At 35.7% G+C, this 17,109-nt stretch overlaps 1 protein-coding gene across 5 annotated transcripts in view; it reads left to right on the top strand.

The window, feature by feature from the left end:
* Positions 1 to 322: 322 nt before the first annotated feature.
* LOC126762682 (BAG domain-containing protein Samui) overlaps positions 323 to 17,109 on the top strand; it is a 39,015-nt gene continuing 22,228 nt past the window's right edge. For 2 of the 5 annotated variants that reach the window (XM_050479606.1, XM_050479602.1), the window contains exons 1-2: positions 323 to 454; positions 4,574 to 5,199. In XM_050479606.1, coding sequence (XP_050335563.1) covers positions 4,888 to 5,199 — 312 coding nt within the window. In that variant the 5' untranslated portion in view covers positions 323 to 454; positions 4,574 to 4,887. Of the gene's footprint in view, positions 455 to 4,504; positions 5,200 to 17,109 lie in introns of all 5 variants that reach the window. The other 3 variants (XM_050479605.1, XM_050479603.1, XM_050479604.1) reach the window with 3 other exon arrangements.

The raw sequence follows: 17,109 nt of genomic DNA, 5'->3' as shown, positions 1-17,109 counted from the left end.
AACTGTGCTCAATTCTACTCTCTACCCAATACTGTCGCTCTCACAACACAACCTCAACGCGCTCTATACCAAGCTCCCTATCAACTTGGCGCAAACACGCAAATAAAATATTTAATGGGGAGAAAGTGTACATTACGGTAACAGTGAGAAAGAGAGAGAGCGGAGTAACACATATACACACGCGCACGTTCAAAGCCTAGGGGGAGCACATTGGGGATGAGTGCGAGCGGAGCGTGAGTGCTGTTGGCAGAAGCGTGAGTTTTGACATTGTTAGCGACTAGCTGGCCATAAGGTAGCAGTTGAGCATCTGCGATGCGAACAGTCTAAAAGTAACAACGAAGCGATTAAGTACGGCGGAAGCAAAAACAAAAGTTTAAATACATATTTATATTGTTGTTGTCATTTTGTAAAGAAGCTTATAGCAGACGGCGCCAAAGCAACAAGGCAAAAAATCGTAAGGAAAACGTGAATAAAAAAGAAATACGTGCAAAAAGCAACAATAAAAAATTAAAAAAATAACAACAAAAGCAATAAAGAAAGCTAGAAAAAATGCAAAGTTACTAAATGCACCTTTGTTGCCAATGTATGTGTGTGCGCTCTTTTTTTTTAAATTACTCTTTTTTAAATTTCGTATGTGATCGCTACGGAGGCGAAGTTTAATTATTTTAATCTTCTTTTTTCCTAATTCTACTTTTTTCGTGTTGTGGAATGTGTGCGCGATAAGCTGGTGCATATGTGTATGTATGTATGTGTGCGAGTGTGCGTGAAGAACACGCGGCTTTCAGCTGTGCGGCCGCATGAGTTACACGCAGCACGACAATTGCAACAACACTGTGAAACTAATTTACTTAAAAAATTGAAACAACAATTGCAACAACAGTGGGAAAAGGAATTTTCTTAAAACAACAACAATAAAAACAGTTTAACGGCCAGCAGCAGCGCAAATCTGCGCATGGTGGCGTCATAAGTGTGCTATTTTCCAAAACGCTGCATTGCGGAATTAAATTTTTTTGGCAAAAACTCCCAAAAATACCGTGTTTTGCTGAATTTGCGCCGCATTCGCGTGTCACAGCGCCATTTGCCAGCGTTGCAAGTGCTTTTAGGTTAATTTACTGCGTCTTGTTGCGCCACAAGGTGAAATGCGTACGCTTTGCAGGGCAGAAAATAAAACAACAACAATAAAAAGCCACACAAAAAAGCTGCTTGTTTCTAAAAATCGATAATTGTGCACCATAAATGCCGGTTTTGCCCTCATTATACTACATTAAATTTGAACCTAAATTAAAAAAAAAAAACATAAAATAATATAACAAAAAAATTAAATACTAACTTCAAATCAAATTAGTGTGTACGTGTGTGTGAATACTCGCGCTGCTGTGAAAATTTTCACAAATTTTCCGCTAAAGTCCAAAAGCTACTAGAAACATCGAAAAAGCATTTTCCACCACCGAAAGCCAGCAGCTGGCACATTTTAGTGACAACAACAACAAACAGCAATAGCAATAGCCAAAACGCTAGAACGAGCGTGTGGTCAGCAACAGCCCTACCTTCGCGAGAAAAACGAGCGCCACTCGCCACCCCAACAAAGCAAAACAGCTTGTGGACGAGGCTGCAGCGCGGCTGGTGGAATGATATACGAGTACTATATGTACATACATACAAGTATGTAGTTTGTAGCTCTTCAGCGGGTAGTCAGGCAGTTGTGCATTGTGTGTTAAGCAAAGCTAGTCGCATTTCAGGCGAGCAAAAGCTACATACGAACGACCTGAGTAGTCGCCGCCGCGCAAAATATATGTATACATATGTATATGTAGTTGTTGTTGTTTGTTTAGTGGTAGTGATTGAAAGCAGCGACCAAGCAGATTAACGCTCGCATTCTTGGTTGCTCATACGCCACCCACAGCAACGCAACGCGAAAGGCATAAGCGACGCAACAGCTGGGTGAAGGCAGCATGCAACAACAATTAACGGTATTGTCACGAACTTTAAACAAATTGTTGAAATGAAATTGCGAAATTCCTTACACCGAAGTAAGTAGAGGTGAGGGTAGAAGCCACACGGTGAGCGGCGGAAAATTTGTGGAAAATTTTGTAGTCTGCGAGGGAAGTACACACAGATGCGTACATACATATGTTTGTATGTGTAGTTTAATTAAAAGCACTAAAAAACGATATTTAATTTATAAATATTATCCATTTAAATTACAAATAAAACAATAATTATTACTTACATATATGTACATATGTATATGAAAATATATGTACATATATTACAAACCCTTGCAAAATTAGTATTCAAATATTTTTCTAAAATCATCAAATGATATAAACAAACAACGTTGCCATTAAATTCAAAATTTGCCTTTTTATATTATAAACAAATTAAATTCACCAAATTTTTATAGCAATTAACATTTACAAATAATTAGTTAAAAAATGAAAAAAGCAGTCACACTATACATTTCTAAAATTAAAATAATAATAATTAATATTATAACAAGCCAGTAAGGAAGAGCTAAGTTCGGGTGCAACCAAACATTTTATTCTTTTGCAACTTGCAAGAATCAAAGCCAGAGAAATACTTTAAGGTGTAAAACCAATCATATAGAGTAAAGTCAGCCGGATGTTCGAAAATTGTCAGATTAGTTATCATCAAGTTTTCGCCTAATTTTAGTTATTTTAGGCACAAAGATAAACTTCTATGAATAAAAGACACTTTCTTATTCTCATTGGGATAACTCACACTCACTTGGAAGTTCGAAAATCTTTATTTTAAGTAAATGGGGGCTAAGGGGAGTATTGTTCCGATTCAATCCTTTTTTGACATACAGATATACCATTGTAAGAGAAGGATTCCTCATTTCATTCATTTCATTTTCCCTTCAATTTAGTTATATATATCACACGTTGACTGACATTTTCGATCAAAAGTCAACTCTAGGTACCGGGGTCTAAATATTCGATACCTAGGGACTTGAATAGTTTTATTTGATTTAAACAATTTTTTGTCATAAAGTGCCACACGCTAAAAACATTATTCGTGCAAAGTTTTATCCCGTTATATTAATTGCAGGGATAATGGGATGCCCAACTTGTTCCAGCGTGAGAGCGCCTCAAAATAAGCGTTTTTTATAACATTTTCCATTGTGGCCACATCGAACAAAATAAGAATTTTTGGGCATTTAAATTAAAACACCCAACATTTATTACGATTGCAATTTATTATATATTGGACTTTTAATATATGGCGAAACTACTTAAATCCTTTTTTATGATTTTATGATATATTAAAACAACTGACTTTTGATCTTTCAATACTTAATAAGGTGAATTAAGCCTGTTAGTTCTCAATTAATAAACGTTTTTAATCATTTGTAATTGAAAAATTAATTATTCTATACATCAAATAGCAAAACGTTTCATGAAACATATTTAAATTTCGCATTTTCTTTGATTTTCATTTTTTTTTTTTACTTTTTATTTGCGATCTTGAACAGCGGCAACAATTTCCTCCGTTCACATATATTTTTGGTATAATTTCAATCTGGCCGTTCCAGTCATTCCAATTGCAAAACGTCAAAACCTATCCAATCCAGTCAACTGTCAAAGTTCGGTAGGTGAGCGGTTCTCACATTTTCAGTGACAGGCGAGTTGGGGATCTCTTTATCTCTGATTAATCGCTTCTTGATTTGTGTACTGTAAACTGAATCAATGAAGTGGAATTTAAAATTGTGTTATACGAGTATATATGAGAAGAAGGCGTGGTTGTTGTCTGATTTCGTCAATTTTCGCACTGTGACATAAGAATGTAAAGCGAATGCCACGTATTCAATTTTGGTCGGGTTCCGAGATATGGGATTTCACCAAAAAATGGGCGGTGCCACGCCCATCGTCCAATTTTTACACCGTCTCCCATAAAGCTGTCTTATATCATCTGGATGGTAAAATTGAATGTCTCTGGCGTATTTAGTTATTGATTTATCGCGCTTTTAGTAGTTTTTAACAGTACCGCTATATGGAGAGTGAGCGGGATCATCCTTCGAATTCATCCATTTAAACACTTTCGGTAGAAGTTCTTATAAGATTTGCACTCACCGAATTTGGTTATTGTAGCTTGAGTGGTTTTAGAGATATACATAGATATATTCATTTTGTTAGAGGGCGGGGCCACTCCACTCCACACGTATTCATTTCAATGCGATTTGTCATTCTAAAAGTTTCCCTAACTTTTTTCTAAAATTTAACCATTTTTATCAATTCACAAATATTAAGTATGAACACAGGACAAAAGCACAGAAACTCACCTCACTTAGTTTCAAAAACTTTAATAAACTGGCAACCACGCACACGACAACACGGTTCTTCAAAAAAAAAAAAACAAACACAAAGAAAAACAAAAATTTGAAATTAAAAAAATCTTTCAACTTTACGAACTTATTTTTATTAAATTTTTGAAAACAACAACTTCTACTCAAAAATTTTTAACATACTAATGTTAGATATAGTTTTTTGTTTTATACTCTCAGCTCTAATTCTAAAAATCATTTAATATATTAAATAACATTAAATTACAGTAAAGTGCAAAAATATAATTTATTCTAAGAAAACAAGAAAAAGAAGCAACACAAAAAACCAAACAAAAAAGTGAACAAACAACAACAACACAAAGCTTTGGAACAACAAGAGCAACAACACTCGTTTAACACCAAAATTTACGCAAAAAATCGAAAGTAAAAAAAATCAAAAAAAACGTAAACAACAACAACGAAATAAACGCAGCGACTACAGGCCAGTCAATTAAGTGTCAGAAAATAACTAAAACAAAAAACAAAAAAGAACAAGAACGCTTTAACTGCAGCGCGCGGCAAGTGCAACAAAAGTAACAACAATGCGCCCAACCGTATTGTCGACTGCGAATGCCAACGCGGCGGCGGGTGTTGGCGGTGGCGGCGGCGGTGTTGCCGGCAACACCAACAGCAACGGCGTCAACATACCCATACACCACGACTACGGCAACGTCGCCGGCAGCGGTGGCGCACACCCGCAAGCCGCCGGCTACTACGCGGACGCCAATGCCGGTGCGTACGGTTCACCGCGCCAGCAGCAGCAACAATCGCCGCAACAACAGTCGTACCATCATCAGCCACAAGCGGCGCAACAACAACAGCATCCACACCAGCAAATGCCGCAACACTTTCAGGTTGGTACACAAGTGTATAACGCAAACAATAATCACAACAACAATTACAAACCCAAATGTATCATATGTTCATATGTGTGTGCATACCTGGAAGTGGCCCAAAATTCCATTGCTTTTTTGTTGTTCTCTTTTGATTTTTTCTTGTTTTTGGTGGAGCATTTGCGTGCATTGGTGTGTGCACCGCTGCCATTGCGTGTTCTGTGTGCGCCCAAGGTCACGCATATAATTTAATTGCTGTCACTCTCTCGTTACGTCTCGTTGGTTTTTGTGCCGCTGCCGCCTTTCGGAAAGCGACAAGCTTCAAAAATTGGGCGTCAGCGCGGCAAGGTCATTTCGGTACTTTTTATGGCCGCTTCCCTTTTTCATTTCACTTTTGTATATTTATTTTTTCGTATTTGTTTTTGTAGTTGAAATTGTTTTCTGCCGCACATAATCGATGGGCTCGTTATATTCATGGTTAATGTGAGAGAATTGTGCAATCGCACGCAGTTGGAGGTGAAACATGGAAATATGGGGTATATAGTTTATGTAGTATGAATGTGTCTACGTATGTGTGCACTTTTATTTATGTAATCCCAACGTACATGTAAATTTTTTATGACTTCTTTCGGCAAATGCAATCGAACAACAATTTAGTTCTGGTGTTATATAGAATACTGTAATACATTTGGGAAGTCCATATTGAAAATTTATTTATTTATTGTTAATTAATTTAATTTATTTAACAGCATGCAAGAAATACATAAAAATAAATACGTATATACATATGTACATATATAACCTATATACTAGGTGTATTCAACAACTATTTTTCCAAATAAGATATGATGGCCAAAGACAGAAGAACTTTTCACCCTTCTCTTTGCTGATTTTTCTATTTTGTTCGGTCTCTGCAGTGGTAACCCTTTTGGTGTCGTCTTCATAAGTTGTGTTCGCTTCCTTTTTCTAACTCTAACACTGCTTATGCCAAACATTTTGTTCCAATTCTCTAACTCTTTCGGTATGGCCTTGTGTACTTCCCTCAAAACAATGTTTATGCCTTGAACAGTGTATTAAAAATTTTGGATACCCTATTACAATGTTTTCATCCATTCGGACGATATGACCTAGCCAGCGTAGCCGCTTTCTCTTAATACGTTGAACTATGTCAATGCCGTTCCATATCTCGTACAGCTCATCGTTCCATCGAATCCAATATTCGACGTTGCCAATGCGCAAAGGACCATAATCTTCAGCAGAACTCTTCTTTCGAAAACTCGTAGCGTCGACTCATCAGACGCTAGGAGTATTATTTTCACTTGCCAATCATAAAGAAAGTGAGTTATGCCAGCCGTCAAAGCAATTTTGATAAACTATTTATTTAAAGAGATAAAGAGAAAGAAAAACAAGTAAGGCAGGGCTAAGTTCGGGTGTCACGGAACAATTTATACTCTCGCATGATAAAGTGATAATCGAGATTTCATTATCCGTCATTTACATATTTTTTTATTTTGTTGTAAAATTAATTAGATTAGTAGTTCCTGAGATATGGTGTTTGGTCCATAAGTGGGCGACGCCACGCCCATTTTTAATTTTTAAAAAAAGCCTGGATGCAGCTTCCTTCTGCCATTTCTCCCGTAAAATTTAGTGTTTCTGACGTTGTTGTTAGTCGGTTAACGCACTTTTAGTGATTTTCAACATAACCTTTGTATGGGAGGTGGGCGAGGTTATTATCCGATTTCTTCCATTTTTGAACTGTATATGGAAATGCCTGAAGGAAACGACTCTATAGAATTTGGTTGACATAGCTATAGTAGTTTCCGAGATACGTACAAAAAACTTAGTAGGGGGCGGGGCCACGCCCACTTTTCCAAAAAAAAAAATTACGTCCAAATATGCCCCTCCCTAATGCGATCCTTTGTGCCAAATTTCACTTCAATACCTTTATTTATGGCTTAGTTATGACACTTTATAGGTTTTCGGATTTTCGCCTTTTTGTGGGCGTGGCAATGGGCCGATTTTGCCTATCTTCGAACTCAACCTCCTTATGGAGCCAAGGAATACGTGTACCAAGTTTCATCATGATATCTCAATTTTTACTCAAGTGACAGCTTGCACGGATAGACGGACAGACGGACGGACGGACAGACAGACATCCGGATTTCAACTCTACTCATCACCCTGATCACTTTGGTATATATAACCCTATATCTGACTCTTTTAGTTTTAGGACTTACAAACAACCGTTATGCGAACAAAACTATAATACTCTCCTTAGCAACTTTGTTGAAAACCATAACTTAGTCTGAAGTAATCTTTGATGCATATCTCGACTTGTTATAGTGTTGATAAGTTACTTCTTAGTTGTCTTCTTTGTTGACTCTTTATTGTGATAACCAGATAAAACAATGTAGTACATATACGAGAAGATTCTACAAATATTTAATTGGTAATAAAACATTAACATTAAAAGTGAAATATTCAACCCCATTTGCTCGGGTTTTGATATCAACCAGCTAGATAAGATAAATGGGCATGACTTGAATGTTAGTTTAAGATATTAACTTTATTGTTGACAATGAAGTTCAGACACTTGTGTATGTGGTTATTTACCTTGTATGGAACATAGATTAGTTCATATCAATCTTCTTTTTTTATGTACGAGAAAGAATTGAAAAGTCGGCGTATTCATGGAGCTTTATTGCAAGTTTAGTCGAAAACCTGTTTTACCACTAACTTTTAACTAAAAGTTCAATGCAGTAGTTGTCAATGCTCACAGAATGGATGTTTTATTGGCTTGTTTCAATACATCTTCAACCTCTTTGTACTGCGTACTTACTGTCCCTTTCATATTAAACACAGCAAGACGTTTCCGAGTTTCATTCTCAACCGCGATTCTGTATTTCTGTATTCTGTATCTCGATTTGTAAATGTATTCTATTCGAAATTCGGATCTACTTTATAATTATGCGAAAGTTGGACCACCCTGTGCCAGAATAAATACGTACAATATTCGTTTTTGCTTTCTGCAACTCAAAAGCTAACGAATATTTTATTCGAAAATTGGCTTGAAAATCCGAATTCGAGTAGACTTTTTTCGAATCGAGTTACAGAATAGGCCCCCAGATAAAACTTTTCTGTATTACAGAAATCTTCGTGATCGTGATATTAGAGACACCATACCCTCTTACGTTGGTGCAACTTCATCAAGAATTTTGGTGGATCTCATCGGACGTCTCGATATACAAGGTCTGTCGCAAAAGAAACAGAACTTTTTAAATATAACTGTTTCTGGTGGCGCCACCTATTGGTGGGTATATGAAATAAAAGTTTGATCTCTTGACATTTTAAAAAAATTAAGACAATTGGATAACTACAATCGATGTTATCGATCAAAAAGTGACAGCAGCTTTTGGTCATCGGTCGTAAAATGCATTATGAACAAAGAGCAAATATTAAATTTTGTTTTAAACTTGGGAAAACGTTTACTGATACATTTCAAATGATGAAAAAAGTTTATGGTGATCAGTTCCTATCCCGTAGTAATGTGCATGAGTGGTTTAAGCGATTCCAGGAAGGTCGTGAGGACCTCTGTGACGATCAGAAGTCGGTCGTCTTCAGAAGTCAAAAATAAAGGCAATGTTGATTTGTTTTTATGATTCCGAGGGTATTGTACACCGAGAGTTCGTCCCACCTGGCCAAACGATTAATGCTGTGTTTTACCTTGGTGTTATGAAGCGTCTTTTGTCACGCATTCGTCGTGCTCGACTACAATACCGTGAGGCAGGGTCCTGGCGCTTGTTGCACGATAATGCGCCGTGTCATCGGTCGACGCTTGTCACTGATTTTTTGACAAAAACTCCATATTAACCATTAATCACTCACCCTACTAACCTGATCTGGCACCCTGTGATTTTTACCTATTTGGAAAACTTCATTTGCCCATGAAAGGACACTGGTTTCAGGACATTTAAGCTATCCAAAAGGCGACGACCGATATTCTCAAGAGCATTCCGAAAAATGACCTTAAACACTCATTTGAAATGCTAATTGACCGGGCTAAACGCAGTATCGAAGCACAAGTAAACTACTTTGAATAAAAAATATAACTTTTGAAAAATATTAATTTTTTGATGTTTTTTTAACATTCCTGTTTCTTTTGCGACAGTCCTTGTAAGTCCGATCATTTCTTTAAAAGTAAAGTTGAAGTCCAAAAAGCTTGAACCAGACTTTTGCTGAAAGATGATAACAACGCACTATTTTGATTTTATATGGATATCTTTCCTAAGCTAATTTGTACATAAGTTGTCCAAAAAAATTTATGTAAAAAACACGCTTAGAGGTGTGACATTGTCTGTCAAATAAGCGTGTAAATTATGCCTCGACTGTGATAAACACAATACCTCTTGGAGCAGTAGGTTAAGTCCGACATTGACGCGGGTCGTATACAGAACCACGTTAGACAGATCATGAGCATTCTTAATACCGCCAAATATTCAAATCAATATTACTGTTTAGAAAACAATGATATCGTAATACCAGAAAATTATATTATTGTTACCCACCACACTCACACGCTCTTTGTTCTGAGCTATCTTTTGGTAATCTATTTGATCGATACGGAATTCTTCTTTCTTTGCAACTTAGCCGTGATAAGTAGTTAGCTGACCTTCGTAACCCCGATTCACGGTTAATGAAAACTAACCTAATTAACCGTTAGTCGATTACCTTGCAAGGTAATTGCGAAAACTTTAGCGGACTGAACTCAGCTCAAGTCAATTTAGTTAATTGCTGTTTAAGTGAAATTAACCGAGTTTGCAGTCGAACCGAACCAACAAAGCGAATGCGATAAATGCGCCACTTACTCAATAGAATCAATAAATTAGCTGGAGAAATAGTGCAAAACGTGAGCAAGCACACATATGTATGAACGTATACCATAAAGGTCTTTGTGCATGTATAACAGAAGTGAGTCCAAAGTCTAACGGCAGCCGAAGGTGGAACAAAAGAATTGGGGTGGGGCGAGCGTGGGGGTGGTAATGCGGCGGTCGCACAAAGCACAACTTTGTCGAGTGGAATGCATAGAAAATGGGTGAATGGATAAATGGGAGTGCCGTTAATTTGTTTGATGTATGTGTGTGTGTGTGTGTGTGTGAGGTGCTCGTATTGCATAACGTTAATTGCATTTGCAACAGATATAACACTGAAGTTACTTAACTATGGGCAACAGCAACTACACAAACAACAACACTTACAAAAACAACAGCAAACACAACAACGATGACATAGTGAACTCAAGTGCGCCATTAAATCCAAATATGAACAATATATTGAAGATTTAGCGCATTGAAGCTACCGAAGCGTGCGAATACGGTAGAGAACTGCTAATGTATATACGTTGGAGGGTGTGTGAGTGCACATTAGAATGGTGCCGACGGATCATTAAACAGCGTCGCATGAAAAAACGCCTTCATTCAATTTTCTTCGCTGCGGTACGCCTCGATGCTCTCTCCAACATTATCTGCACTGATCAAAGTCGAGGATTTGGTTGGATCGCTTCTGGTTACACTTCGGTTAGTGGGATTTTAGATATTAACGAGGAGCACATGACGTCTCTCATTTCATTTTATTTAATTCGGTTGAACTGATCCTGAAATAAAATTTAGATACCTGAATTGCCTTAGAAACGATAAAATATCAGACTTTACTTACTTACTAAGGAGACTCTGAATAATTTTGTGTGGAAACGAAAACGTACAATGTCTGCCTATCTTCTTCTTTTTTTTGGTATGAATAACGCTTACGCGGTTATAGCCGAGTTTACAACAACGCGCCAGCCGTTCTTCCATTTCGTTGTTTGCCACCAATTGGAGATTCGAAGTGTAGCCAGGTGCTCCTCATCCTGGTCTTTCCAAAGGAGGGAGGTTTTCTTTTCCGCTGTTTCTCCCGGCGGGTACTGCGTCGAATACTCTCAGATCTGGAGTGTTTTCATCCATTCAAAAGACATGACCTAGCCAGCACAGCCGCTGTCTCTTAATTCGCTGAACTATGTCAATGTCGTCGAATATCTCGTAAAGCTCATAGTTGCATCGACTGTGGTATTCACGTTTGCCAATGCGCAGAGGATTATAAATCTTCCGCAGAATATTTCTCTCGAAAATTCGTAATGTCCGAATGGTCTCATCTCTCTATTCATCTTAATATCCGTAAGATCAAGACAAGTCCAACGAGTCCAGTAACTAAATCGCGATCGGTATTCTTGTCATCAAGCTACTGAGTGAGTAAGAGTGGTATCTCTTATATGACGCTCGTTTTAGACCTCTGGACTAGACTATTAGATTTGTTTACAGAATGCTTCATCATCTACTCACAGGGTAGGGTTGGAGCCTTACAAGAGTCATATTTCTTTCTACATTAAGTCAGATTACTTTAGTTTAGTTGGCTTAGTTTCAATCCCATCCCGGTTACATCGAATTAAATTGATCTATCAGACCTCTCGGTTCTTAGTGGTTCCAAATGTAGTTATCTTTCTTCATTAGCTTACTGGGTTCTCATTGTTCGAAATGAGGACGGTCTTAACTTGAAGTAAAGTTATCAGATTTACAGATTCTTGAAATATGCCTTCCAGAGTTGAGTCCACCCTAGTATCTGTATATAATATCCACACATCTTCAAGTGCTGCAGTAAGTTATGGGTGTCTATTAAAAATCGCCAAATAGATTATCAAGCGGCGACGGAAGTACTCAAAACGAGCACAAGCAAAACATTTCAAGTCACTTACTTTGAAGTAATTTAATTCGCCACGATTTTATGCGATTCTCAATTAAGATATCAGCGCATGTGGATGCCACCACACAAATGCTACGAACCAGTATTTTTATTATTACTAGAATCTAGTTGCTAGCGCTAATGCAGAAGCGGCATTTACTATTGGACAAGTTTTTGTTGCCTCCACACACGCTCGCTCGGGTGAATTAGTGGGTATTAGTATGAGAGCGAGTGTGAGAATCCGTGTGTGTGTTGACTAATTGACACAGTGGCATTTCGCAGCTCTAAGGCTGTGAGTCATCTACACTATTTTTGCAATGCTTGCGAAACCCACAGCGCCAGCAAAGAGCGCTTTTCATCTTAAGCATTTTTCATTGTTTGCAAAGTTGTTTTTGTTATTTTTATTTTTATGCCAAACGCTCATTTCTATGATTTATACAACGTCAAGTGTCTGATATTTGTGGCGTCTAAACAGTATGAAGAAGAAAAATATTTTGTATTTTCTTGGAAGTAATGACTGCTTGTAGTTTGCTGCAAAAATAAAGAGAGCAAAAAAATTGAATTTTGAATTGTAATTGTTATGAGTAGGCGCCGCCACAAGTGCACTGCAACATAAAAAATATACGAGAAATCAATTCTATGCATAACTCAATCGACTTCATAATTTTATAGCAAGCGCTGCCTTCTACCGCTCATACACACTCGCGTGCAAATAAATTGTAGTTTTGTGGTGCGTCATGATCACTTGTCGATCGCTAAAGATTTATGCGCTCAAATTAAAAATCTATTTTGCTCTCTCTCTCTCTCTCTCTCTCCGTCAACCCACTCACTTCGTTATGCTCTCGCACTTCCGTTCTCACTTGAGACGTCAGCGGTTCACAAACGTACAACGTCAGCGTTTGTGTCAGCTCCGCTCCCACTGCGCTGCTCACTTCTGGCATTTAATGACGTTGCTACGAGCATAAATAATATATGTATTTTTTTCATTTCTTAACTGTTTTCGTGTGGGAGTTTACGTCTGACTATTTCGCTATGATCTTGCTGATTTTGTTGTGGGCTGGTCGAACGAAGGCATAACACTTGTGTGGGCATATATTGTGTATTTATAATTTATAGAGTTATACATATTTACATATTTAGTTCTCTTTTTATTTTTTCTATAGTGTACATACTATACTACGAGTATACATCAGTATATTTCCTGGCCTCGTTTTGATTTTATCTAACAATTTTCATGGTATCTGTTTGCTCGCAATTTTTATTGTCTGTTTAGTTTTCTAAGTTCTTTCACTACCCACATATTTATTTATTTCATTTTTAATTATCTATTAATTGTCTAAATTTTACTATTTCTACAAAATACTTGGACTGTCTTCTGATATTTATTTTTCCAACATTTTTTTTATTTTTCGATTTTTTTTTATTTTTCGAAAATTTTTTTTTCCAAGTTTTTATCTTAACTTCAGACTCTACCTTCAACTTTTTTTGTGCAATACTCTCTAACATATAAAATCACATATTTTCTGCTTGGATAAAAATACTCAGGTACCGGAGAACTTTAAAAAATTAGTGACCTCTTTGTAAAAATGGAAATACAAAAATAACTCTAGTCATTTTACAAAATACTCTAGTCATTTTTTATCTTAAAACAGACAAGTATATTTTCTCGAAAACCAAAAATATAAATTTCTGCAGTGATTCCACTTAAATTCGAATCAAATCTCTTTCTCAGCCATCGATTCTTATATTCCGAAGTATTGCCTACTCTCAGCAATTATTGGTTTTGAGTATAATCCCATTTCCTCTTCATTAAGATTTTAAGCAACACATACTTGACGAGTCGGTATCATCATACTTGATACTCCGCCACTTTTAGGCCTGAACTATTTGGCGAAACTTCTATTACTATAACTACAAGAAAGTTTCTAATACAATGCTTAGCAGTATATAGGAAGGCTTCGGAGGACTAACAGTATTTGTTGAGTCGAGAATTGAATTATATTAAGGAGCAATCAATGGCAATTTAAAGGATTAAAGTTTTTAGCTGTACATTTTTCATCAAATTTATAGAAATTTGTTCTTATTTGGACTTAAGCATGGAACCTTTCCTATAAATTTAGTTATTTCAAATACTTCGTGAATGCTAGGAATATCTGTACATATGTACATATCTCTAGAAGCACTAAAAATAAGTCCACAGGTGAAGGTGCAAAATGACAGAGGTTCGGAGTTTGACATTTTGCGTTTTATAGTATATAACTCATACACTGGCCAACATATTCGACAAAAGGTTTGTTAGAAAACAATGTAGTATATGGAAGATGGGGGTAGCATTAACCCGATTTTATCTATTTTTGCCAATACCACATACTACTTATTAACATGCTACATACTAAAAACATGTTCCCGGGGTTTCATAAACTACCTCACATACAATTACCAATCATATGGAGTAAAATCAGAGGGATGTTCGAAAATCGTGACATTAATTATATGGGGGCTAGGTCAGGTTTTCACCCAATTTTACCCATTTTAGCCACAAAGATACACTGTTATGAGTAAAACACGCCCTCTTATTTTCATTGGGATAACTCACATATTGAACGATATATCGGTAGAATGTCACCCGGAAGTTCGAAAATCTTTATATTAGGTAATGGGGGCTCAGAGAAGTATAGACCTGATTCAACCCAGTTTTGATATACATATAGTTATTGATATTATTAGGAAAAAATTCTCTTTGAATTTGAATTGTATTTTCCATATTTTGATAATTTCGATCAAAAGTCAACTATAGGTAGTGGGATTCACATATTCGGTACCTAGGGGCTTCAACACTTTTTGTTGAATTTTGACAATTTTTAGTCATAAGTTGGTATACTTTAAAGGCATTATTCATGCGAAGCTTTTTACCGTTATATTAATTTGATCTTGATTTGTACACCAGAAAGTGAAAGAATCAATTGGAATTCATAATTATGCTATACGGGAAGTAGGGAATATAAGATTTAAGAGGGTATTCTGGTCTAGACGCATGAATTTTAGGCATTTTTTAAACTAAGATAAAAAAATTAAAAACATTTTTACTATCCATTCTTTATATGTTTTTTATTGACATTTTAATAATATAAAAAAAATTGCAAGAAAAAAAAACCAAAACTCGTCGAGATACGGGCCGGTGGAGTGGGGGCTTCAAAACAAACGGTGCGTCTTGGTTGACGTGATTTCAACCCTTGTAGAGATCTAAAACTCAAAAAACAAGAATATTCTTCATTAGTAAGGATGTCGTTATCGGTTTGACCATTTTCAAAAACAAAAATAACAAAATGGCGTCGACTTGAAAAAAAAATTTTTTTTTGATCCGATTTTTTCCACCTTTTCGAATTTTTTAAAAATACTTCAAATCAAAATATTTGGAAATCCAAGGCAGACACGATAGAGCATTGTATAAAGAAAAAATACACAAAATTTTTTAAGGAATCGGTTGAACTTGAGATATCATGTCTATCACCTCAAAAAAAAGTAGTTTCGAGAAAAACGCGTTTAAAGTTTAGGAGACAATTCTAGTAAACACGGACGCCATGTCAAAAAATCGGCTGTATCTCCGAAAATAAGTCAAATTTTGAAAAATCCTTCCAAGGTCAAAGTCTAAACTTTCAAAATATGCAAAAAAAAACCGATTTTTTTCAAAATCCTAGACCAGAATACCCCCTTAAAGCAACGGTTTATTAATTTAAGGCGCAATAGATATGCAGTTAGTTGATGTGTCAAATTGCACGCTGTAAACTTTAGCTTATAAAGTGATTTTAAATTAAGTTGATTTTTATAACTTTTGTGAAATTTATTCAATGCATGGCGCTGTTCTTATTTAATTGGTTTGTCGTTACCACATTTTCTCTATTAATTTTAACGCCTCAACTGTCACGAAATGTGCTAAGTATCACGAATAATTTTAATGGAACTTAAAAGTGTATTTTTTTCCAAATAAAAATAATAAATAATTACGCAAAAAAGGCAAGTAATGACGTCATTTGGATTATACACGGTGGTTTTATATATATTTTCATTTTTTGCAAAAGCAAGTATCTTAAAATTTGCAATTGATTTGAATATGTAATAAATTATTTGCAAAGGTATATATTTACATACATTTGTATATACATATACATACATATTTCCCTGTAAATACAGAAAATTAATCATTATTGGCAATAATTATTTTGCGAAATGCTAAAAATGACTTTAATTTTGTTTATTCGCATTTCCCACTGTTTACATTCTTCCTTTATTTGCATGTCATTCATTTCCTCTCGTTTCGCACATTTCATGCGTGAATTTGAAATGTAAACAAAAGTTCAAACAACGCGTTCAAGCCGCAAAAAAGCTATGAATTCGCAATGGGCTATTTTGAATATGGAACACACATCCCTACATACACACACACACTAAGCACACCTACACAGATGTATTGTAAATTAATGCAAACAAATATCGGTAGATATGTTTACGAAGCTACGTGATCCGTTCGCCTCTTGTTTGCTGCCGGCAACTGGGCAACTGGGCAACTCGTCAACCGGTAATAGCTTAAAAATAGCATCGAGTGTAAGCGCGAATTTCACTAGTTTACTTTGTTCGACGCGACGATCTCATGCATACTTCGGTAGTATAATATGTGCATACATATGTACATAGGTGTGTGTGTGCATAATTTATAGGCAGCGCTAATTACTTACTCTTATTTTATTTTGTTAATTTTCCTTGCTGTTGTCATTATTTGAATCAACGAGACAGACATAAATCAATTAAATTTGTGAGGCATAATTAAAATAAAATATTAAGATTCGAAATGGTGATCACAATTTAAATATTTCAAAAGTAAATATAATAAATGTTAAATGTGATAAAGTGAATTAAAAAAATGAAAATAAATTTAAATGAGCAAATTAATTGACTTAAATTATTATAAATTATAATTAAATGAAATTAAATTAAAGCAAAAACAAAAATAATAAATTAAAACAAAATTAAAAATATTATATTAAAAAAAATAACGTCAAATGTAATGAAAGATATGAAGCAAAATAAAATTGAATTAAATAAACAATAACAAACGTTAAATTCGAATATGCTTCAAAAATAAAAAAAAAACTTCTCATATAAGAA

Source organism: Bactrocera neohumeralis, chromosome 6 (assembly GCF_024586455.1).
Source record: "Bactrocera neohumeralis isolate Rockhampton chromosome 6, APGP_CSIRO_Bneo_wtdbg2-racon-allhic-juicebox.fasta_v2, whole genome shotgun sequence".
Classification (NCBI taxonomy): domain Eukaryota; kingdom Metazoa; phylum Arthropoda; class Insecta; order Diptera; family Tephritidae; genus Bactrocera; species Bactrocera neohumeralis.
Note: the sequence above shows the minus strand (reverse complement) of the source record. Positions and strands in the feature narration are given on the sequence as shown.